The sequence below is a fragment of the Phascolarctos cinereus genome, unplaced genomic scaffold (assembly GCF_003287225.1).
Source record: "Phascolarctos cinereus isolate Bilbo 61053 unplaced genomic scaffold, phaCin_HiC Scaffold_5;HRSCAF=322, whole genome shotgun sequence".
NCBI classification, from domain to species: domain Eukaryota; kingdom Metazoa; phylum Chordata; class Mammalia; order Diprotodontia; family Phascolarctidae; genus Phascolarctos; species Phascolarctos cinereus.
Genome location: NW_027555958.1, coordinates 14,371,864 through 14,396,949, shown reverse-complemented (window position 1 = coordinate 14,396,949; position 25,086 = coordinate 14,371,864). Strand labels below are relative to the sequence as shown.

The 25,086-nt window shown below is 49.0% G+C and overlaps 2 protein-coding genes across 11 annotated transcripts in view; one reads left to right on the top strand and one right to left on the bottom strand.

Moving 5' to 3' along the window:
• The window catches only part of CUNH3orf70 (chromosome unknown C3orf70 homolog), a 55,297-nt gene extending 47,539 nt beyond the window's left edge, over positions 1–7,758 (top strand). The window contains exon 2 of the mRNA XM_021005849.2: positions 1,203–7,758. Within this exon, the coding sequence (XP_020861508.1) occupies positions 1,203–1,759 (557 nt within the window). The 3' untranslated portion in view covers positions 1,760–7,758. The remainder of the gene's footprint in view (positions 1–1,202) is intronic.
• An 8,947-nt stretch (positions 7,759–16,705) lies between these two features.
• VPS8 (VPS8 subunit of CORVET complex) overlaps positions 16,706–25,086 on the bottom strand; it is a 191,689-nt gene continuing 183,308 nt past the window's right edge. For 9 of the 10 annotated variants that reach the window (XM_078154678.1, XM_078154687.1, XM_078154685.1 and 6 more), the window contains 2 exons: positions 24,069–24,149; positions 16,706–20,840 (listed from right to left, as the gene is read on the bottom strand). In XM_078154678.1, the coding sequence (XP_078010804.1) occupies positions 20,691–20,840; positions 24,069–24,149 (231 nt within the window). In that variant the 3' untranslated portion in view covers positions 16,706–20,690. The remainder of the gene's footprint in view (positions 20,841–24,068; positions 24,150–25,086) is intronic. The other variant, XM_078154684.1, reaches the window with a different exon arrangement.

Here is a 25,086-nt window from a genome sequence, read left to right as displayed (position 1 = left end):
GACCCAGGCCAAGCCACTGCATCTCTCTGTGCCTCAGTTTTATCAGGGTTTTTGGACTGGATGGCCTCCACAGTCTTTTTTAGCTCTGATATACTATGAACATCAGAGATTTTTTTTAAAAAAAAAGACATAATATAGTAAACTTTCCTGTAATTTTTTAAGTTATGAAAAAATGATCGAAATTTTTTTTTATTGGACTAAAACTGGAAAATGTGGTGATAAAGCAGTTGTGTCTTCACGAGTTCCCATTTTATTTGGGGAAGGAAAATTTAAAAAAAAAGATCAATTTGCAGTCGTGACTCAGGGCCCCAAACTCCCTTCAGAGCTCAGTTGATGAGCCACCTTGTAAAAGAAGCTTTCCTGAGTTCCTCCCTTTTGTGAATGTTGACACTTCCCCATCCCCCTAACCCCAGCAAAATTGCTTTAGCACATGTTCTCCCCTGAGACAATGTAAGCTCCTTTAAAAGCTAAGCCTGTTTCATTTCTGACTTTGCATCTTTGGTGTCTAGCACAGAGCATGGCACATAGGGGCTTAGTGAATGCTTGTTGGTTTTTGCACCTGTGGTCTATATGACAGAAGAGGGAAAGGAAAGAAACACTGTGTGATCACATAAATAGATTGAAGTGCATTCCAAACGACATTAATTTCACTGATGCCACCTAAGTCATGTCAGTGATTTCCAAAGGGGAAGCTTTGGTAGATAAGATCATGGGGTCATAGCTATAGAGCTCTAAGATGACCTTGGAAGTCATCTAGTACAATGCTCACATTTTACAGATTAGGAAACTGAGGCTGAAAAAGATGAAGTGACTTGCTCAAGATCACACGGGCAAGTTGAGCATCAGGGGCAAGTTTTGAATTCAGGTTCTTTGTCTTTAGAGCCAGTGTGCTTTCCACTGCCCCACACGGCTTCTGATTTGGTTGCGGTACTGCTAAAAAACAAAAAAAGACTGAATTAGGCTCTGTAAAGTCTTGGATTTTTTAAATGAAAGTTGCTACCTGCTATTATTATTTTGAAGCATTTTTGCCTAGTTTTTTAAAAAACGAATTTGTAGTAATTTCACATTACAATATTTGACTCAGAGCTGCTTTTCCTGAAATATTTGACAAAACAAATTTGGTTTTTCAACACGGGGGCCAGGCCCCCACAGCGACACATGACCCTTTGTATTCTCACCTGTTCTTTCTGTGTTCCCCACAGGTAAATATGTATATCAGCCCATGACCCCTGTAGAACAGCTTCCAAGCACTGAGATTCCTGCCAAACCCCGAGAGCCCACCAACACCATTCAGATCTCCGTCTCCCTCATGGAACACTTCTTGAAATTTGCATCTGTCTTCCGGGCTCCCCTGCCCCGTGACTCCCCGAGGTACTGCACGATTTCCGACCTCTTCATCGACAGCTATCAGGTCAAGTGCATCAATGGAAAGATGTGCTATGTGCAGAAGCAGCCCCTGGCCCACCCCCACCCCACGAGCCCCGAGGAGGTCTCTGCACATGATGCCTTAATTTCAAAAGAGAGCAATACACCAAAAATAAATCACTGCTCTTCTCCTTCGACCTCTGAGGACTCGGGGATCAATGCGATTGGGGCTCACTACATGGAATCCTGTGATGAGGACACAGAGGAAGGGGCAGAGCTGAGTTCAGAAGAAGATTACAGTCCAGAGAGCAGCTGGGAGCCAGATGAATGCACCCTTCTGTCTCCATCCCAGTCCGACTTGGAAGTCATCGAAACAATAGAAACCACTGTGTGAGACACTGGCAGGGCACTGTAGCACAGGCATTGTTGCTGGAGAAGCTTTGGCCACCATCTCTAATCCATTTCTCCCCTCCACCACAGTGGACATTCTGTACTGTGTCCTGAACCTCCGAGAATTCGTAACGCCCTCCCTGGGGCCCCTGGTTCGCTTCTCTGTCTGACAGAGCACTCTCTCTGAGGCTTGTAATCACACTTTAGTTTTCTTACTTTGTAGTTATGTTTGGTGTCTCACGTCGTGGCCCTGTCTTATTTAGTCATGATCGCAAAGCATCATGAAGACTTATAAGAACTACTTGAGTGCTAAGGAGACATTGTGTATCCTTTACATTGTCAGCCTTCTGGCCTCATCTTGCTACTTATCCACAATGTGATCCTAGTAAATAGCCATTCACCCTGCCCTCTTCATCCTCAAAGCTAGTTCTATTCTAGCCAGCCTGTTTTGTTCCAGTCACTCCCCCCTCCCACAAAGGCCATGTTGGTTTTCAAAGTGGCGCCAAGATGGTGTTGGGGGCCTAGAGCCAAGTCCCATATCTGCTATAGTACAGATCAGCCATAACTGGTCATTGAGCTAGGTCCTGACCATCTCCTGGAGATGTAAGAGGGACAGTAGAAGGTGGATATCTGGGATAGACATCTATTCTCCTGGCTGCAATCCATACATGCCACCTCATGTTCCATGTGGGAATATGGGGGTGGAGGAGAGCCCTGTATGGGCCACTAGTGTCCCAACAAGAACCACATTTGTCTTCTTGACCAAGTAGAACACATATCCTTAGAGTAATATAACCCTAGTCTTTGCTAATTTTGGAGAAAGTGGACAGTGGTGAATCTTAAATCTTTGTATATTTCTAAGGGCTTGGCTGCCCAGTATCATCCTGGCCTCTCTCTTCTTTCCCCTTAAAATCTTGGGAGGAATTTCTAGGAAGCTGTTTAGGTGCACTTAGCTTTCATGATTCATAGATTGACTGAGGTCAGAAGGGCCTTAGAAGTCACCAATCTAACCTCCTGCATTTGATGGATAAGGAAACAGAGGCTTTGCTTTGGGAAAGCAATCAGCCCAGGTCACAGCTATTTAATGGCAGAATTAGTCCCAGGGCCTTTCCTCTGCCCTATATTAAAATCCATCCTTGAAATGTAAAGTGAATGAGCCTAAGTGGGCACAGCCATGAGGAGGTGAGGAGTGACTCCCAGAGGACTGATCTAACCCTACTTCATTGGATAATAATGGGAAGATCGAAAACAGCTTTGGTGAAATTAGAAGGACAAAGCAGTTTGATGCATGGAATTTTAATGCAAATTCTAAAACCATTAAAATTGTGTTCTGAGAATTCAATTTAACTCAGTTCTGTTGAGCAAATATTAAGTGCCCACTCTAGGTGAGACACTGTTAGGTGTCACGGATACCAGATGAAAACCATTGGTCCCTTTCTTCATGGAACATTTTGTCTCCCGGGGGAGTGGGGATGTAATATGTAGATAGATAAATGTAATGCAGGGTAAGGTGTGAGGGAGGTAAAGTGATCTATGAACATTTGAGGAGGCAGGAAGTATGGAGGGAAGATCAGGGAAGGCTTCATGGAGGAGGTGCATTTGGGCTGAGCCTTGAAGGAAGACCACAGAATGTTAGTGCTGGCAGAGAACTTAGAGACTAGCTGGTCTAAAGCCCTCATTTCACAGAGTTAAAAACTGAGGTTCAGAGAAGGAAAGAGATTTGCCTATGAGGGAGATTTAGACAGGCAGAGGTGCACGGGGGGGGGGGCATTCCAGGCATAGGGAACAGTCTGTGGCAATTTCAGGAGGTGGGAGGTGGGAGATGAGCAGGACGAGATTGAGAAGCTGAGTTTAGCTAGAATTCAGTCAGTGGAATGGAGTAAAAGGACTAGAGAGGGAGACTAGAGCTAGGTGGTGGGAGGGCCTGAAATATCAAGCCAAGAAGAAAAGATTTTATGAAATACTCCAAAATTATTTCACTATGGTATTATTATTCATTTTTTGGTATGCTTTCTGTCCCCCGCAAGAATAGCCATAGAGTTCAAAGAGAATTTCTATTTTAAGTTTTTATTCCTTCAAAGAAACTTTGAAGTTTCTTCCCAACAGCCTTTCATATAAAATATTTGTCATTTCTCCATATTGGTCAAGAACTGGAGAAATTTCTAACATGGCGTCAGTGGCCAGAGGATGGATGATCACTGTTGACAAAGGGGAAGTGTTCTTTGGCCTCGTCTCTTCTGCTGTAGTACAGACCAGCCATAACTGGTCATTGAGCTAGGTCCTAATCATCTCCTGGAGATGTAAAAGGGGCTGTAGAAGGTAGTTTTTGGGGGGAGACATTTGTTCCCCTGGCTGAAATCCATACATGTCACCTCATGTTCCATGTAGGAATATGAGAGTGGGGAGAGCCCTGTCCCATCAAGAGCCACATTTGTCTTCTTGACACATATCAATAGAGTGATATAATCCCTAATATAACAGAGAGTTTAAGACCAGCTCAGCAGGGGTCCATCAATATTCAAGTGTCTCTCTCTCTCTCTCTCTCCTCTGAATTTTGTGTCAGTTTCCACTTTAAGAGATGAGAAAATGTCTGTGGTTTTATCCTCATTTTCCATTGTTTTTCTCCTCTTCTAATTGTTCCTTAAAGGAATCTCAGAGGTCAACTAATGTAACCTCCCCCCCCCATTTTAGGTGAGGAAACTGAGGCTTATAACTTCTCTTCTGGTCAAAGATTTCTTAGAGGTCATCCAGTCCAACCCCCTCACTTTTTATAGATGAGGAAAATGAGGTTTGAAACTCCTGCCCTCTCCCCTCTCCTTTCCCCTCCCTTCCCCTCTCCTCCTTTCCATCTCTCCCAGAACTCTGCTTTCTGAGCTTCATGAACACCATTCATTCTCTCTGTAAGTCAGCCACCATCATTCCAAGGAAAAATCCACTAGGTCCTTCAGGCACCAAGGCCTTGGCAAGGCTTGGAACAGGAATCCTTCCTTTCCTAATGACAGAGGGTGGGCTCTCGCCCAATCTACTTTGATGCTCACAACAGTCTTGTATGAGAGGAAAACAGTGGTGTAGGAAGACAGAGAGGCGAGGCTGTTTTCCTTTGAAACCAGTATTAAGAAGACCTTCCTCTATTCTATCAGAGATGGAGCCAAAACCTCCCACTGCTGTGTCCAGGGGTCCAAATGTTTGCTGTTTGCAGTAAGGAAGCAGGTCATAGGAAAGGAGGGATCCTGCAGATTGTGTGATAGTGCCAGTCAGGGCTGGAGCCAGGCTCTGAGATGTAGCCAAACAGCTGACAGGCTCTGTCCTGGAAAAAGCAGACCAGGAGCCAAAGGAGACCTGGATTCAAAGCCTGCCTCTGGTTCTTACCAGCTGTGCAACTCTAGGCAAGTCACTAACCTCTCTGAGCCTCAGTTTGTCCATCTATAAAATAGGGATGAAACCAATAGCACCTATTTCACAGGATTGTTGTGAGGTAATAAAAATATTTTCTGCAGATGTTAAAATGCTCTGTAAGGTCAGCTGTTAGTACTTTGGACAACTGAGTCTCCTCCCTTAGAGCTGGCTGCCTGTAAAAACAAGCAAGAGCTAGCCTGCTGTGACTCTGGAGCCTGAGACATATTTCTGCTGGCCACACACCTGCCTCTCTCACAACTCTCTAGTGACACCTGGGGCACTTCTGGTCTCTGGGGCAAAACCCCACTCATCTGGGAGTAACCTTGCCTACTAGCCTGTGAAGAGCTGTTAGCCCACATGCCCATGCCAGTGAATGGTATGGCAATATTGTAGGCATCACCCCACCACTGCTTATACCAGAGGTCAGCTCATCCAGCCAGTGCCTCATACCCTGGGCCGTCAGTAGCCACGTGTTCCCTAAAGGGGGACCAGCCACCTTAGCCTTCACCTGACAAGGCAGACCACAGCTGGCATAGAAAGAAGAAACACACACACACACACACACACACACACACACACACACACACACAGTGTGGCCAGTTCTGGGTCACACATGGACTCGAGGCTAGTCTGGGAGCTGACCTATCCTAGATTGGAAATATTTGAGACTCCTACCTGAGTCCCTGGTTTTAAACACTTTTACTGCCAGAGAAACCAACTGCATTTTTGACAGTGCAGGCTGGTTTTGTTTTTTGTATTGTTATTTTTCTTTATTTTTGTTTGAATAGGAGCGGCCAACAGTCTCATGAAACATCGGCACCTAATCTTTGTGGCATGATTGGTCAGGGATCAACTTCTCTTTACATAAAGTTGGAGAAAAAGCCTGGGATCCTGGTTGTCAGACACAACTAGGTCCTCAAACATCCTAAATATACCTTTTAAATAAGCACAATGCAAAGATCGTTTTCCCTGGGTCCAAACACTGTGTTAAGAATTCTCCCGAGCGTTGCGCCTGTCGGGGAGGAGGGGCTCCGGTTCCAGAGACAACTGACCTGAGGACGCGTCCAAGTGTGTATTCTAGGGCTAAACTCGAAGCCTTTCTGTTCTGTATTGTATGAGAAACCTTACCTCTGTATTCTTAATATTATAGCGCTAATTTGTATAAACCTATTTATCGGCACTTTAGAAAACCTTTAGTCTGTAGGAACAGACCACAATCCACGATCTTGATGCCACGTGGGGAGATCAGAGAGCTAAGCAGTTTGGGTTTCTTTGGGCGGGAATCTCGGATTTTGCCAGTTGGCAGGCAGATGGCTGAGGCTGGGTGGGTTGTTTCCTGTGGCTTCTGCAGAGAGCTTTGGTCTCCTGTTTGCACCAAGCTGGGACTAAAGCTGTCCGGTGGGAGATTATGAAGAAGCAATACTATGTGAGTTTTATCTTTTTAAGTAACCTCAGCTTATTTTTAAATTTCTGAACAGTTTACTCATAGCTTTTGTAAGAGAAAACAATAATGGAGAAGTGGGTTACCACTTCTTTCCTGGTAACGAATTCTTAGATTAAATTAAACACATTACAATTCACCAAGAATTGATTGAGCATCTACTCTGTGCCAAGCACTGTGCTAGGCTGGGGATACAAAGACAGACAATGTATTCCCTGTCCACAAGGAGCTTACATTCGATTGGGGGGAAGGACACAAACACAGAGAAATAAATACAGAATAACTCAAAGTAAATACAAAATAATTTCAAAGGGTGGGTAAATGGGATAACACCAACAACTGGGGATGGAGAGAAGCCAGGAAAGGCTTCTTGTAGGAGGCATCAGGGACATTTATTAAGTGCCTACTGTATATGTAAGGCACTATCCTAGGCACTGGGCATATAAGATGGACATGACCGTATACTTCTCTCAAGGGATTTTACAGGGTAAGGGCAATGGGTTTTCCTGGGAACACGATTAATACAAAAGAGGCAGAAGAAGGGTGATATAATGGATAGAGAGCCTACCTCTTCCCCTTCCCCAACCCAAAATACCATTTTGGTTCTAAAGGTGATGCTGAGATGGTTCTGGGGAGCCTAGAGCCAAGTCCGAGACTGGAGTCACTAGAGCTAGGGCTGCCATAGTACAGACCAGCCAACTTTGGAGTCAAGAAGACTAGGTTCCAATCTTGCCTCTGAAACAGCCTGGCTTGTGGGACCCTGGGAAAATCACTGAACTCCAGGAAACTCTAAGAGTATAAATTGCAGAAAAGGTACAAAGAGGGTTCCCTCATTTGGGGGCTCCCTGTGCCCATGAAATTGGATAAAAGGACAAGGTAATGGAGAGAGCCAAGTAAAGCACTTTGAGAAATTTGAAGGTGGGGTGGGGAAATTTTTTATTTGGGGAGGAGGGAAAGAGAAACGTCCTAGAAGGGACAATATGTGAGTTGAACCTTTAAAGAAGAGGGTGGGTGGGGTGCAGAAGGACAGATCTTCAATAGAGACTGGAAAAAGCTGAAAACCTCCGCTATTGCTTCATATGTACACATGTATTACTAATACGTGCACATGGTTAGTACTTTTGTAGAACAACAATAAATAATAATAATAATGCTTTGAAACCTTACCTGGTATTTTTGTCGTTGAAATGAGAATTTGAGAGAGCCTGGATGCTGCCCTGAACCATGGGTTCAAGCTAGACAGAGATCCAAACCCCTCCCCCTCCAATGCAGCGGCAGTGCTAAGGCACCCTTTCAGTCCAGATAAATTTAGGGCTATTACCGCTCCCTTCCCCCTCCACTCTTCCCTTCTTAGTCTATTTGAAACATCAGAAACCTGGCATCTGACTGCTGACCCCCCCAAAATCTTTATGGTAATTAATTCTCCCTTAGTGTAAGAAGCATGGAACCAAATCATTTTAACAGTTGTCAAAATACCCATGATCTGTGCTACTAAAGCAAGAAAAAAAAATAGCCAAGATGTGTTTCCAAATCAAATCATATCTGAGTACAATACAATTCTAGGCTAAATGTTACTTTCCCCTTCTTATTGGTCCTTTCCCCTACTATTCTTTTTTTTTTTTGATGTGTTCATTTTATTTAATAATATCCTTACCATGTTATTATCATGGAATGTAAATTCATTTTAAGCATTCGAATTCCAGAAAAGTAATAAAGCATTAATTAAATATGCCAACATTTGTGCAAGGAGAATGCTGCCCATAATATGACAAACCATCAAATCTAAAGGACTGTGATACATTTTTCGGTTGGACATGACTTACAGAGAAAACACAATACTGTCCCTGCTATTCTTAAATGCTCTGTTGACTCCACATCAGCAGGAGCCAGGAGAAGAAGGAACCTTTTAAACTAGTTAACAACGTCCCTCAAGAAGGTATGAGCCAGTAAATTGAGAGAGAGAGAGAGAGAGGCCAGCTCTGTTTCAGGTTCAGTGCACTGAGTATACAGTCTGTTTTCCCCATGGACTGGAGGGATGGGGTAAGACGAGCAGGGGAGTGTCAGGATGAAGAGAAAAACAGAAGAACTTTCTCAAAAAGTTGCAGTTGAAAAGCAGTGGGGTCCCCCCCCCATTATTTTATTGGGAGTGTTGTGGATTCCCGGATATTGGAGCAAACCACATACAAGGAGCAACGATCTTTTAGAGCATTCACCATTTGGGGGATCATCCAAACGGCTTTTCCCAATAGCTCAGATAAACAAAGCAGAGTCCCTGGGGCAAGCAGCTTTTGTTCTGCAGACCTGGGAGCGCGGTGCATTACCCGCTCAGAATGGATGGGATGGTCCGCAAGGCCATCCAGCCAGAAGACTCAGTGCCACAAGGCTTCCTGATCCTCGTTGCGTCTGTATCCACTTTTCTAAGCTGTTTCTCTACTTGTAATGGCCAGGCCCCGTGCTGTTTTTCTAACAATCTGTCGGAAGCACAGTGTGGACTGGTCCACTTCTGTATTTCCCTAAAATTATATTTGATTTTCCTACAGCTAGCTCAACTGTTTCCTTTCTGTGTTCTACTTTAGGAAAGTAACTGCCTTGTAAAATAAACCTTTTTTTTTCCTTCTTTTTATGAGCACACCCTTATCGTTTGGGGGTATAGAAGATGAGGGCTACCCCGGTGTCCAGACACAGCAGTGCTTTCAAAGTCAAAGGGTCGCAGGGTCAAGGACTTAAAGCTGGAAGGGATCCTGAGGCCATCGAGTCCCACCCATTCACTTTACAGATGAAGAGACTGAGGGTCAGAGAGGGAAGCGGCAGAGCTGGGATCTGGACTTCTGCCTCCAAATCCAGCATTCTTTTAACCCTGTGCCAGGAGACCACTTCTTACCTTGGGCAAGTCATTTTACCTTTCTGGGACTCAGTTATCTCCTCTGTAGAAAGAGGGGGTTGAACTAGATGACCTCTGAATCTGAAGACCACCTCCCAAATGGAAAAGGGGTGGGAGGTTTGGTCCCACAGTGGAGATTTCCTTCAGATGAGGGTTGGAAGTTCTGGCAATGAAGATAGTTTAATCCACTGGGGTCATTTAATTCCAAGAAGATTTACCAAGTTCAATCTAAAATGTCAGTGGAATGCCAAAAGACACCTTTGCATGGTGCTGGATTGACCCCTTGGTGGTGGGGGGGGATGCTTATGATCTAAGGGAGACTGATCCCAAGCATTTAGTAAGCAGACGCTGTGTTATGGGACACAAGGATGGAAGGAAAAACAGTCTTGAACCTCAGAGCACTTCTCTTTTACTTGGGAGGATATGACATATAAACAGATAAATACTTGTAGCCCAGGGTGCCCCAAAGACTGGGCTGGACCTTGGGCCTGATGTTGGGAGCCTGATCCCATGAGGAGCAGTTGCACTCTGGCTCAATGCCCCTACCCTGGACAGTTACTCCAGGGAGATAGCCAGAGTGAAGCTTGGTTACAGCTTGGGTCTAGGTTTCCCCCAAACAGCAAAAACAAGGGCCCCAGCTTCATACAAACATTTAATATATAATATGGTTGTTGGGTATGGAACAGGCTTTGTGTCATTGCCACAGAAAATGCATACGATGCAAAGGTTGTCAGCAGCCCATAAATGAAACATTCAAACAGCCTCTTGGATCCCCAAAGGAAGGAAAACACCTTTGGCAGAAATTCAACAAACACTTCCCCTCACATGGTCCCAACTGGCTAGTGGACTTAATTTTTTCCCCTGCCTGGAAGTCCTTTCCTTCTTTCAGAAGCCCACAGTAATAAAATCTCCCTTTAGGTGGTGGGTGATTGAACCCTGGAATTCAGGATTGAATTGGGATTGAGATTACCTTTGGGCGGGGGGAAGGGTAGTCCCATGGGACCACATCCAGATGGGCACTGCCCAGAACATCTCTCTTCTTTGGCTAGATTCTGAGATCATACTGCTTGGGAAATTAGAAATCCCCCTTCTCCCAGGAGGAATGGCGTCCTTGAAAGCCCTCTCAGGTCACATGCAGACATGGGAACGCTAATGCCACGTGCTTTTGCTGTAAATCCCCATTACAACTCCTGGGGTATGTGCATGCGTATGGGGGATTCACTGCCTTTGCTGTTTTTTCTCACATCTGGTCATGCAAAGGAAGGGGAGGGGACTAAAAAAATGGCTAAGTTAGTGTCTCAGATCACTTTTATTCTCCATGGGGAGGGGACAGCTATTCTAACAATATTTCACGCACACACACCCCCCCCTACTCTGAGACACCAACCATTTTGGAGGCTGCACTGGTCACTGGAGACCAATTAGAAGCATCGTCTCTGTCCTTTTAGCAAGGTACCAAGTTGCATGCCCCACTCCATGGGAGAGACTCTTCCCACAACTCACCAAGCCTTGGAGTCCCAAATTGAGAGTGAACTCAAATCAAACACTTTACAGATATCATCTCATTTGACCCCTTGTGGAATCAGCTGTGGGAAGTAGGCACTCTTATTATTCCCATGTGAAAGAGAAGGAAAATATGGCAGAGGGGCCCCAGTAAGACCAGACTGGCTCACTGTGGGCCCAGGGACCAGTAGCTGGAATAGCCTTGGCTTCATGTCCTGTCTCTGACATGTAGACTGGGTGACCCTAAGCAGATCACCTCTTGGGGCACCAGACAAGCGGCTGATTTGCCTCCCTGGGAGTCAGCTCCCTATAGTGATAAAATGACAGGTCTAATTAAAAAAAAAACCCACCATCTCCTCCCTTTGCCGCTCCCAGCTCCCTCCCTACTCCCGTCCCCCTCCCCCAGCTTCTCTATTTCTGTCCACAGAACTGCCACCCTCCTCCTCCTCACACCCGCCACCTGGGACCCGCTTCACCTCTCCCTCTGTTCTCGTCCCCCATGTTAAAGCAGCTGCTGAAACAGCCCTGCCACTATCCCTCCTTCTCTTCCCTGGAGCATCAGAAACTGTCCCCTCTGCCCTGGCTGCTGAAGCCTTTCCAGCTTCCCATCCAGCTCCCCTGGGGCTCAGCTCTGCGGCCTCTCCTCCCCTCTGGCCTGGACCATTTCCACGGCCCCTCTCCTGACTGGCCTTCCTGCCTGCAGGCTCTTCCCTCTTGGCTTCCTCTTTCACACAGCTGCCTTTGTTATCACCTGTGGGTGTTGCTCCCCTCATATTGACCCCACAAACCTGTGATGGCAACCCAGGGTCAGATGAACAAGACTTTGCTCTCAGGGCCCTCCACATCTACCTGCACGTGGGCTCTGGAGTCAGAGGACCCGGGTTCAAATTTCACATCTAAAGCTTACTACCTGCATAATCCGGGGACATTCACAACCTCCCTGGGCCCTGGGTCTCCTCTGTAAAATCAGGCAGTGGGCAGGGGGGAACGGACCAGATGGCTTCTAAGACAGTTGGGCAGTCTGAGTTCAAACCCTATCTCAGACATGTACTAACTGTGTGACATTGGGCAAGTCACTTAACTTCTGCCTCAGTTTCCTTATCTGTAAAATGGGGATAATGTTTCTTATCTCCCAGGGTTGTTGTGAGGGTCAAATGAGATAGCACATATCAAAAGTGCTTTGCAATCTTTAAAGTGCTCTATAGATGCCCATTGTTGTCATTATGATTCAGAGGTCCCTTCCAGCTCGGATTCTATGATCCAACCTTTCTGGTCTCATCTACCATCCTATATTGCAACCCCAGCCCCTCTTTATTCTAGTGCCTTCCCTTTGTTAATTCTTTCCTATTTATCCTATTTATTTCCCATTTATTATTTATATTATTTTGTTATTATTTAACTTGCTTTAACTATATATGTTTTCATGTTGCCTCCCCTACTAGATTAGAAGCTGCTTGAGGGCAGGGGCTGTCTTTTGCCTCTTTCTGTATCCCCAGAGCTTAACACAGTGCCTGGCAAACAGTAGGCACTTAATAAATGTTTATTGAGTTGAAGCAAACAGGGTCATTTGCCACTTCCTTATCCCCTGCCCTCACTCCCCTTGTTCTCTGAGCCTGAAATAGAATTTCCTCAGCTCCTCCAACTCAACCTTCTGAAGTCACTTCTCACTTTCAGGCCCCAACTCTGGTCTGGCCTCTTCCCTGAAGCCTTCCCTGCTTTCCCCCCAAAGTCCCTCCTCAGAGTGTTCCCAGCACTGTTCCTGGGCACATCTCTTGAAGTTAGATTCTCCACTACGTTATTTATACATGTATCATGGAACCACAGAATCTGAGAGCGACAAGAGACCTCAGCGGCCATCTGGTTCAACCATCCAGGAAGGAATGCCCAGGATAACATACCTGAGGAGGGGCCATCTAGCCTCTGCTTGAGGACCCCCAGTGGGAGGCAGCCCCTCCCTCCTCTGGAAGCTTGGATTACTAGGAAGATCTTCCTAACTTCTCTTTGTTCCTTCCCCCTGTCACTTCTCCGCCATGCTAGGATTACAAGCATTTTGAGCGTAGGGTCTGTCTCATATTATCTTGATGCGTAGGGTTTCAGACATATCCTGGGTTTTCTCCCTTTCCCTCAAAGGCTCTATTAACGAGATTGCAACACCACAAAGCTGGAAGGACAAGTGCTCTCTGTATCTCCAGGACCTCTCTGACAATGGACAAAAGGATGCTTAGCAGGCAGAACCTGCTGAATAAATGAAATCCTGTTAGAGAAAACAAGAGCCCTTCAGTGGGAACTAACAAACACATGGTGTTGGGGAAAGTTCTCAGCTGAGTACAAGCGTATGAATACAAAATGATTCCCCCGTGCTGATAATGAACCTAATGATAGGAGATGCTTGAACTTTCCTGAAAGGACAGAACTAGAGTGCTCGCGGGCACCCCGTCCCAGATCAGTCCGGCTTCCCAGGCAGCCACTGGAGGAGAGGTGGAGAACCCACCTGACCAGCTGATAGACGGACATTAACGGCACAGGAAAACTATAAAAAGCAGACACAAGAACAGAAAGCACAGCATTCTGGGGCTAGTTAGTGTGGGGGAAATGATGATACATTATATATTAATGTATATTATTATTATATATTGTAGTGTGGGAGGGCATTATTACATGACAACACAGCAGAGATAATTGATGTTTACAACAAAGACTCAGTCATTAAGAGGGTATTAAATTATATCCATATCCTTTAAAAAGGCTAGGAAATACATAGTGCGTTGAGGAAGACGGCCCCCTAAAGTGGTTAATTTTTTGGAAGGAGGTAAATTAGCTACCCAGAACATCCCAGTACCAGGCATGACTGAATGAATGAACCCTGAGTTTGACAGGCACAGAGTCACAGAATTTGAGGGTTGGAAGGGATCCCACATAAAAAGACCAGTTTCTGCTTGAAGACTTCCGATAAGGGGAAACTCTCAACCCCCTAATGCTTGTTGCACTTTGGGACTGCTCTAATTGTTAGGAAATTTTTCTTTATATCAAGCCCAGATTGGCTCCTTTGCAATTGGTTCTGCCCTATAGGGTCAAAGGAAACAAAGGTAATCCCTCCCCCGCGTGACTTCAAATACTGGAAGATGGCTACCACGCCCTACCTCTTCAACTCCTTTTTTCCAGGATAAACATCCTCACTTCCTCCAGACACACCTCATGTGACATGGACTCAAGGCTCGTTACCATCCTGGCCGCCCTCCTCCAGACCCTCTTCATATCATCAATATCCCTGTGTTGCCCAGAACTGAACCCAAGGCTCCAGATGAGGTCTGATGGGACAGAGTGCATTGGAACTACCACCCCTCTGTTGCTGGAAGTTAATCCCCTCTAAATTCAGCTCAAGATTACACTGGCTTTTCAGGAGGCTACATCACATTGAGCTTGTGGTCCATTAAACCTCTCAGATCTTTCTTGGAGCAAATTATTATTATTTTTTTAGAGCAACTTCTAACTATGTCTTCTCCACTCTGTACTTCTGGATTTTTTGTCCCCATTTGTAAGACTTTACATTTATCCCTATTAGATCCTTCATTATTGATTTGGCCCAGTCTTCTAGTCTGCCAAGACCCCGGAGACAGAAAGACAAGCATGAAATAGTTGCTGCCCTCAGGGACCTTCATTTTATTGAGAGAATGCGTACACATGTAAGCAAATAGAAGTTATACACAAGGTCAATATGAGGGCTGAGCATTGAAGGAAATAAAGGATCCTAAAAGACAGAGATAAGGAGATGGTTGTACTCCAGGCACTGGGGGCATGGAGATTGGAGATGGGCTGGACGTCCTGTGCATGCAGCAGCAAGGCAGGCCAGTTTGGGTCAACATTAAGACTATGTACAGGGCAGCAAGGCATAAGAATCCTGGAAAGAGGCTGGAGGCAAATGGAGAAGAGCTTTGAATGCCCAAAAGAGATGGTTTTACCTTTTTTGGGGGGAGGGGTCAATTAGGGGAATGTTGAGCAAAAACATAAACTGTGAAGGCTCTTCACTTTTTCTCATGAAAAGAGATTCTATTTGAGCATTCCCTGGTGACCTTCACAGGTGCAAAGGGGCCCCATGGGGAATATATGTGTGTGTGTGTGTGTGTGTGTGTGTGTGTGTGTGTGTAGAGAGAGAGAGAGAGAGAGAGAGAGAGAGAGAGAGAGAGAGAGAGAATGGGGCTGATGGAAGCTATTTTCCACTTGGTTCAGCATTCATTCATTCATTCATTCATTCACTCATTTGTATATTTTGTGTTCCTTTGTGTACATATTTCCCTTGATGGAACGTTGGCTCCTTGAGCTCAGAGGCTGCTTCATCTTGTCTGTGTCCTCAGGGCTTGGCACAAGGTCCATTCTTAATGACTGCTTCTTGATTGATTTGGCCCAGGCTGTTTGCGCTGAGTGAGTCGGTCAGCTTCCTGACCCCATTACTATTTGGCATTTGTGGAACGCGCTTCATGTTGGTTACCAAAATATCGTCTAATGTGTGATTGCTCACTTTGTGAGTGATCTGGGGGCACTGATGAATCCCCAAACAGCTCCTGCTGTTTCCCAGCATGCACAAATCCCCTCACACTTGGAAAAGGCAAACTCATTTTAACATTAACCAAAGGAACACATAATTAGGATGTTAAGGAAGGAAAGTAATGAAGCTGGGCAGGTAGGTGGTAGTGGGTATTAATTGCCAAACAGAGAAATTGATATTTGATTCTAGGGTCAATGGGGAACTCCTGGAGTTTATTGAGCAGAGGACTGACACACGGTCAGGTGCCCAACCCAGGACCGTCCCTATGTTAATGATTTCCTGTATAGCCTCTGTAGGGCTTGCTTTGTCTATATTTGTTTGCTCGTTGTCTCCCCACTTACACTGGGAGCTCTTTGAGGCCAAGGACTGTCTTTTGCCTCTTTCTGTATCCCCAGGGCTTAGCATGGTGCCTGGCAAACAGTAGGCACTTACTAAATGTTTATTGATTGATGAACTTAAGGAAAATCCTTTTGGCAGAAGAGCTGAGGATGTGTTGTGTGTGTGGGGGAGATTTGAGGCAAGATCAATTAGGAAGCCATTGCATTTAAATAACTAGGTGAGAAGGGGTGAGGGTCCCAATAAGGGTTGTGGTCTATGAGTGGAGAGAAGGGTTTGGATACCAAAGAAGCTACAGCATTAGGGATTAGGCAATTAATTGGCTATAGCAGGTGAATGAGAGATAACGCCAAGGCTGGGAACCTGGGGGACTAAAGAGTTGATGTCACCTTCAAGAGAAATAGGGACATTTGGAAGAGGGGGAGGGGAGAGAAATGAATTCAGCTTTGGATCCGCTCATCAATGCTGCACATTCAACTCGTGGGGGACTGTGACATCGAATCAAAAGGGCATTGCTGTATTTCCAATAGAGAATGACTCCCTCAATCCTGTGACCATTTGGGGAAATCTTCCTATGATGGCAGGAGCTCAGTGAGAAGGAACAGGTCCTTGTGTGCCCTTGTTCACACAGCTAAAGGGTATCGAGTGCCAACTATAACCATGCTGGGGATGGAGGAGTCCAGGATGCCTCACAACACATCCTAGGTCTTACTGGAGCAGTGAGAAAGACTCCTTCCTTAGGTGTCAGAGTCTCTAAAATCTAATTTCCCTGGATTAGGCTTAACCAGGGGTCTTTGACCTTGCTTTTTAAAACTGTATCTATATACATATTGATCACTGGGATTCAATATAACTGGTTGCAATCTTACATATTTTATTTCATTGCATTATTCTCAGAAAGGTTCCACAGGCTTCTCCAAACTGTCACCAAAGGAGTTTGTGAAACAGAAAAGGTTCTGAGCCCTTGGTTTTGATCCTTTCCCCAAAGGGGAGAGCTTGGTCATGCCCTGGGCACATGGTGGTCAACACCAGTCCCTGAGCAGCAACTCCTCGTGAGAGCTTCTGGACCAGAGGTGTGCATGGGTGCAGTGTTTGGGGGCTGGCCCCCAGCTCTTGGCTGCACACCTTTCTCTGTGAGCCCCCATCAAGCTGGAGACAACTCTAACCACAGCAGAAACCCTGGAAACATTGGTGGGGTCTGGGCGCACCGGGCCTCTGATACTCCCCTTCTCCGGGATGCCTCTCGGAGAAACTTCAGGGATGATATGATCTAACCCTGGCAGATGCTGCTTCTCCTGCTAAGGCCAAGAAGCCTCATCTGGAAGATTCCTCATGGCTCCTTCATAGAGTGACTGGCATATCGTTATTATCTGGGACTTCAGGTGCACAACACAATTAAAATATCATCATTACATACAACCTTCTTGACAACTTTGAATCTTTAGGTAGATACTCTTAACCTGGGGTGTAGGGACCCCCAAGAGGGTTCATTGACTTGGAACTTGCATCTTGACAGCTGCATTTCAATACCATGGGCTTCCTTTGTAGTCCAATGCATTTTATTTTATAAATGACCAGCATTATTATGAGAAGGGGTTCCTCATCTTCTCCAGTCTGCTGCCCAGGGAGTCTAAGACACAACGCACCTAAGAGCCCCTTCCTTACTGACCTGCCAAGGTGCACGGAGATGTTAAGGGACCTGCCCAGTTCAAGACCCCAAAGCCCCCCTTGTTTTGAGAAATATGCATAGTCAGGCTGAACAAGGGCCTCCATTAGCTGTGTTTGAAAATGTATGTCTAGGTCTGGCAGAAGGAATTCACAGGGCTGCCCTCTACCCTTCACAGTGAGATCTGCTCCTTGAATGGAAATGTGCCTCCTTATAACAACCCCTTGTACAAATAGCTACCGTGCTTACCCAGCAGAGAAACAGTTAGTGAACCTGCTATATGCCATATGGGCAAGTGAATCAACAGTCAAGAAACCCAGGAGGAGTCTTGAGAGAGTTTTGAAAAGCCAGGCAGGAACATGTGTGAGAGCCAGAGACTAGAAGAACCAAGAAAGCTCATACTTCCTGGAAAAGGGAGTCCACTTGGGATGGATGGATGGATGGATGGGTGGATGGACAGATGGATGGGTGGATGGGCGGATGGATGGATGGACAGATGGATGGGTGGATGGGCGGATGGATGGGTGGGTGGGTGGGTGGATGGGTGGGTAGATGGATGGGTAAGTGGATGGATGGGTGGATGGACAGATGGGTGGATGGATGACCTGGGCTCAGTTGGACGTATAGGCCTGATTTCAGAAGTGGAGGACTTTGCTGAACAACCAACCAAGATGCCTTTATTAACTATGTGTCTGAGGCATGGGACCCATGGAGGGGGTGAAGAATGACCTCTATTGCCAAAGGGCAGTGAATTGGGGGGCCCAGAGGAAACAGAATCATTTCTGGATGGACGGATGGTGCTGGGCATTTCTAGGGATAGTGATGACGGCCACTGGATAATTCCACAGGGTCATCCCCATTGGGTGCCTTTTGGCATGGGTTTTCCCAGGGGACATTTGCTCTGTCCTGCTTACACTGTGAGAACACATGGGACCCCCTGCCTGGGACTGGCACCCCCATGCCAGTCTAAGCAAACCCCACAAGGGAGGGGAGCACACAGTTTACGCCACGTTAGCATGATGTAGATCATGGCTCTTGATGTCATTTTCCTGACAAAGGCCTGCAATGACAGCCTGGACAATGCGGCACAGATGCCATCCGATGACCCATGACATGCTGACTGCCTACTTCTAGAGGCTTCTGGTCCATGGTGTTGCCCCAGCCGCAGGATGTGGTGACGTCCGCCCTCTCAGCCTTGGGCTTGCCAGTCCAGACTGGGCACCACCCATGGCGTCTGTGCCCCCAGCTCCTTCACAGGAGGTTACAGATGAGGCGTGCGTGCCCACCAGACAAGTTATGAGGATCTAGTGAAGGGCAGGAGCGTCAAGCTCAAACAGAAGTGGATCGGCCACATGATGACTCAGAAAACCACAAGTTAACATTATCTATCTTGCTTTGTATTTCATACAATGTTGTTAAATATTTTCCAATCATATTTTCATCTGGTTCAGCTGCTCTGGGAGTGCTGTGGGCCATGCATTTGACCCCTATGGTGTGGGGGGTAGAAGGCTGGACTTGGAAGACTTGGGTTTGCATGTTGCCTCTGATGCTTAACAGTGGCACGGCCTTGGGTCAGTTACTTGGACTCTGGGCCTCGGTTTCTCCTCTGCAAGACGAGGGGTCGGCCTGGGTGACCTCTAAGGCACCTTCTAGCCCTAAGTCTGGGTGGGACCTCTAACACTGCAAGGAGCAAACCTCAAACTGACACAAACACTGAGTTCACGAATCCTAGAAGCTGATGGCTCTGACCCAATTAACAAGTGTGAGAAAGAAAAAAGCCGGGGACTTGAGGGAGAAGAACTGAGCTTGTTCGGAGCAGACACCCTCCAGTGAGCAGGAAGGAGGATCTGGGCTGGGCTTTTGTCAGAAGAAGAGGCGCCACTCCCCTCCATGGAGCTCTGGCGGGGGACACGGCTGAGGGGAGCCTTGTTTGGGGGGACCTAGCTCAGCCCCGACTTCCCCGCCATTGCTGAGGCTCCCTGAATCCCTGGCGGCCGAAGGCTGGGCAGGGGATGCCTGAGCGGCGGCTGTGCTTTGAGCTCTGTGGTGGTAATCTTTGCGTTCCTGCCATCGCCACCTCCATGCTCCCTCCTGTGACATGTGGTCACCCAACCTGTGTGGCTCTCCCTCCCCACTGGTTTGCCCACGGGTCCCTCCAGTTTCTTTGACAGTGTGGGGGCTGCCCATCCGCCAGGGAATCTCTCGCTCCCGGACACTGACCCAGATCGCCACCACGGTGATGTTTCTCTCTTGCCTTTCCTAGCAGGAACTTGATGCATTTCTCTTTCTACACTGATTCCCTGACCGTATCCTCACAACATCTACCCCTGGCAGGCAGGAAGCAGGTCCCACAGCAAGCTGGTGACAGTGGGGGCTGAGAGCCCGAGTGCCCTGCCCCCGCCCTGCACTCTCTCCATCGGCTCCAGTCCAGCAACAACTGACATGCTCGGTGCTCAGTGCGGCTGCTGCCGTGGTCCAGGTGTTAAAAGGCGGTCCCTGGGGGTGGGAGGAGTGGAGTCCCAGCCATAGGCCTGCAGCCGAACCCCCAGCTCCCCCTTTGTCCCCCTCTCTGCCCGATGTGGCTCCCCCTGGAGTTGACACGGACCCTGAGCATCCTTTCCTTTGCACAGACAGACACCGGGGCTGCCCAGAGTTAAAGGGACATTTATTGTGATGGGGCCGGAGGGGCTGAAACCCAGTGAGAGCCAGTCTCGTGTCTCCTGACCCTTGCAGGCTGTGCTAGCTGCCCCCTCCTCTTCATGGTCCTTTGGACCCCACTCAGGGTGACGTATGTGCCCAGGGAAGCGGCTGCTTTCTTTCTGTGTGGCGCTCCCGCCTGCTGAAGGCTTGGGCTCGGGGGCAGTTCTGGGTCTCGTCGGCGGGCAGCCCCCAGGACACACGAGGACACCCTAGACCTGGAGCAGGAATCTCCGATGGGAGGAGAACGTTGTGGGGAGCTGGGGTCTCATGCCGATCCATCCGTTCCAAGGAATGCGGCGGGAGATGTATGACGGCGAGTAGCAACAACAGACAGAACCGGTGAGTCAAGGCCGGCATAGGAGGGATGAGGGTGGTCTCTGTAGGGCCTGGGCCTCGCAGCCCAGGTGGAGGTGATGGGGCGCTGGGGATCCTTCGAGGCGCTTTCTCGGTGGCCCGGGACGGGACGTCCTCAGTCCTCAGTCAGTGGAGGAGGGGTCAGGTGCAGCTGGAAGTTCTCATTCTGGAAGACACTGTGGAGGGTGGGGCTGCTCTTGGAGATCCCCAGCAGCCGGTGACTGTCACTGCTTTGGTTCTGAGAGAGCTCAGTCAGGAGCGCCAGCTGGAAGACACAAAAGGATGGTGTCAGATGGGCTCCCTCTAGCTCTGAGAGCCGGGAGCTAGGGTACAGCTGAGGACGGAATCACAGTCTGAGTCTGAGAAATGGGTCCTCTCACCCCAGCAAATGTTTGACACAGCTGAGGCCCCCGAGCTGCCTTGGATATTGGGACCCAAGCACAGAGCACGGGTGTGGCACAGGGAAGGCCTCTGTTAACGAATGTCTGCTCCCTCCCTCTGTCCCTCCCTCATTCAGAGTGCTTTACAAACGTTGGCAATAATTCACCTCCTCCGTCTGATCCACACCCTTGTATTCCTGCTGTCTTCTCCCATGGGCACCTCTGGGGGCCTCCTCCTGGACCTGGGTGCGGTCCCTGGGCTCGGGTGGGATGCAAGGTCGGTCCTGCCCTCAGCTGGGTTAGGACCCAGCTCTTGTCCCCGGGGACAGCTAGCTCTGGGGGGGACAGGGCAGGGGAGGAGGGGGCCCAGGAAGGATCAGTGGCCTTCTCTCCCAGCACAGCCCCCAGGAAGTCTAAACACTGGTCTACAGAACCTTCCATCCAACAACAAGCCATTTCCCAAACACCTACTGTGTGCCAGGCTCCAGGGACACAAAGACACAAGTGAATCAGTTCCTGCCCCCAAGAAGCCTCCACGCGGGAGACGACACACACACAGAGGCACACACAAAATACAGGTGAGGTCACTGGAGTTGGGGAGCAGGGACCAAGATTGGCTTCATGAAGAAGATGGCTCCTGGGCCGAATCCTGAAGGAAATCTGGGATTCTGAGGAGAAGGTCAGGAGCACCGGCTGTCTAGGCAGGGGAGACAGCCTTTACAAACACTTGGAGGTGGGAGATGAAGTACTGTTTATGAGGATCAGGATGAAGGCCAACATGGCCTGAACTCAGAGAGGCAAAGGAGAGGGATGTATAAGGCGGCCCCAAAAAGCAGGCTGGGGCTGGGCCGGGGCCAGACAGAGCTCCCCTTTGATTCTAGAAGTAATGGGGAGCTCTTGGAGTTTGTTGAGGAGGGGAGCGTCTGGCAGCTGGGGGAGGACAGAGGAGAGGGGGGAGAGCCTCATGCAGGGTGGTAGCTGGGGGAGGAGAGAAGTGTGAAGCTGAGGACACGGAACACGGGAGGAAGCCTGGTGCGAGAAGGACGATACCAGGGTGACAGACTGAATGGAAGGCTGTTGGGGTCTCTGACGAAAGGAGGTTATGGATGAATACAAACTCATCGCATCCCCAGCTGGGTAGCACTGGGCTGTGCAGCAGCTGTGGCTGAGCCAGGCTTTTCCCCAACAACTTCCCACAGGATCAGCGGAGTTAAAGCCAGCAAGGACCTCAGAGGCCGCTGAGTTCTAGCAGTCACTGTACAGGCCGGGGGCCCTGAGAGACTGGCCCCAGCTCAGCAACAGTAACTTCCAAGTGACAATCAGGATTTGAACTCAAGTCCCTGGATTCCAATGCAGGGCTCCTGGCAGAGGGCCTCACTTTCCCCCCAAATACGAAACATTCAGAACAATTTCCAAGGAAAACAAACTTCTCAATCATTCCCTCTGTCTCCTTCTACCCCTTCTTTAGCTTAAAAAAACTAGCACTAGTTGAAACCCAGTCAGGCCTCCTGCCTCTGGCCAGCTCTCATTCTTTCTTCACCAATCATCTCTATTGATCTTGACTGCTTTTTTAAAGACTGGGTCACCTTGTCTCGTGGGCAGCTAGACGGTGCCATAGTGCCTGGAGTCCAGGAGTCAGGACCCGGGTTCAAATCTGGCCTCAGACACTTACTAGCTGTGTGACCTCAGGCAAGTCACTTAGCCCTGTTTGCCTCAGTTTCCTCATCTGTAAAATGTGCTGGAGAAGGAAATGGCAAGATGCTCCGGTATCTCTCACAAGAAAATCCCACATGGGGTTATGGAGAGTTGGGAAACGACTGCAAAGCGAATGAGCAACCTAACCTAACTCCTTATCTCGCCCAGGCACAGGCGCACTCTGCTGAACCCTTGTCATTCTGCTTGCCCTGCGTGGCCAGCCTGGCGGCCCCCGGCTCCTCGCTTTAGTGGGGCTGGACATTGGTCAGCTTGACCCTCCTGAGCCTGAGCTCAGAGCTCCGACGCTGAAGCAAGCCACCAGCAGTGTCCCCAGCAGCAGAGACCCCAGGTGTGCGCCCTTGTCATTGCTAATGGCCTCCCAGCTGTCCAGGGCACTGGCCTGTCCTGGCTGTTCTACCTGATGCTCAATGGCCCGACCTTTCAGGAGATCCCCGTTTTTCACACTTACAGCAGATGTTTATCGGGGCCCTGGGGCCCCCTTGGGAATAGATTCTCAGTCATGGGTAACTGGCCAGAGGCGGCGGTCCCTTTCCTGATCCTGCTGCCATCCCTTTCTCCCTCTTGCTGATTTGCCTCTGCCTGCCTCCCCACGTCCCTGGCAGGGCCTGCCCACCTGCTGCAGGCGGCTGGCCGCAGCTCCCCGACAGGGGTCTCGAGCTCTGGGCTGAGCCTGCTCCTTTAACTGAGCCACAGCCACATGTGCAAATGGCCAGGATGGGAGCATGAGTCTGGAGCAGAGGCTGCAAGGGGCCATCAGCCCGGTGCCTTCCTCCCAGGGCTGACCATGGAGAGAGGACAGGATCACAGGATCTCAGACTCCCAGCAGAGAAGACCCTCTGAGATCATCTAGATCGGCTCCCCCTAGTAGGACGGGGTTTCTTTAGCCCTCCAAAGGGAAAGCCGAGTGAGGGCTGCTTGTGAGTCATCCCCTGGGGAGCCCTGCCATCCTCAGGGGCCTGGGAAGACAACCTCCCCCCCCAGCTTACAGTGGTACCTTCCAGACTGAGCTACTATCCCTCCCCCAACCAGAGAGCTCAGGTTCAGAGCTGGAAGGGACCTTCAAGGTCAACTCCCTCATTTTGCAAATGGGGAAACTGAGTCCCAGAGGAAGAAAAGTGACTTGACTGAGGTCACACTGGTATTAAGGGACAGGGGCAGAATTTGCACCCAGGTTTGCTGATTCCACTAGGAAAGCCTCATGCCAGCCCTCTCACTTTACAGACAAGGACATCGAGGCCCTACATCCAGGCCACGCAGAGCCGGGATGGGAAGCCAGGGGATGTTTCTGTGGCATTCTCCAAGCTGGGAAGGAGGACAGAGACAGAACTCCAGCTTCCAAAACAATAAATCAGAAGAATGGAGACCAAAGAGGGGCATGCGGGGAGGCAGCACATTACCCTGGAGGTTCCCCGGTAAAGACGGCAGAGCTGGTCGAAAGCCTGGGTCTGCTGGGGATCCAGTCCTGGTTCTGATGGGGTCTGAGAAAGCAAAGTGGACAGAAGCGTTAATTGGCTCTTCCCAAGCACTGCCCCCCCACCCCAGGGCTCCCTCCCTCCTAAGGGCTGTGCCTCCATGAGGGTTGGGGGGAGCCTTCTGAGCCCCCCCCTCCCCAGGGCTCCCTCCCTCCTAAGGGCTGTGCCTCCATCGGGGGTGGGGGGAGCCTTCTGAGCCCCCCCCCCAGGGCTCCCCTTCCTCCTAAGGGCTGTGCCTCCATGGGGGGTGGGGGGAGCCTTCTGAGCCTGCAGTCTACAAACACAGAGAGCTCACTGAAAGGAGCCACTGTATCTAGATGAACAAAGTCAATGCGGAAATCAGGAGCCCGGCAATGCGGAGCCACACCCCAGCTCCCCAAACCCACGAGCTTTCATTCAGTGCCTGGCGGGAGCTAAGTACTGTCTCTGCAGTGGGGGACAGCCTGGAGGACCAAGGGGAGCAGGCCCTGCTCTCAAAGGGCTTACATTCTGCTGCCTGCCCCAAAGGCGCCAGGCCACCCTCCCAGCGGATGCCAGGACGGGGGCAGGGGGATGCTCTGCCAGCAGGATGGAAGCGCGGGGGCTCAGAAGATGCACCTGGGCAGCCCTGGCTGGGTGACCTCTCTAGGTCCTGCGGTACCGTCCCGGCTAGAGTTGGGCCCACACAAACAGAGCAGGAACCAGGACAGTAACAACTCCCCCCCACCCCCATTTCTGTAGCGCTCAGAGGCTTCCTGCGATGCAGGAAGGACCAAGGCCCACCATCCCCATCGTACAGATGCAGAAACTGAGGTTTCATCTCAGGTTCTTGGTGCTGGGATCCAGTGATGAGAACAAACGTCCCTGACCTCAGGGACTCTACGCGCCACACAGCTGAGGAAATACCTCAATGTGTATCACGGGGGACAAGCAGCAACTGGCAGCCATTCCCAGACTGACCCCG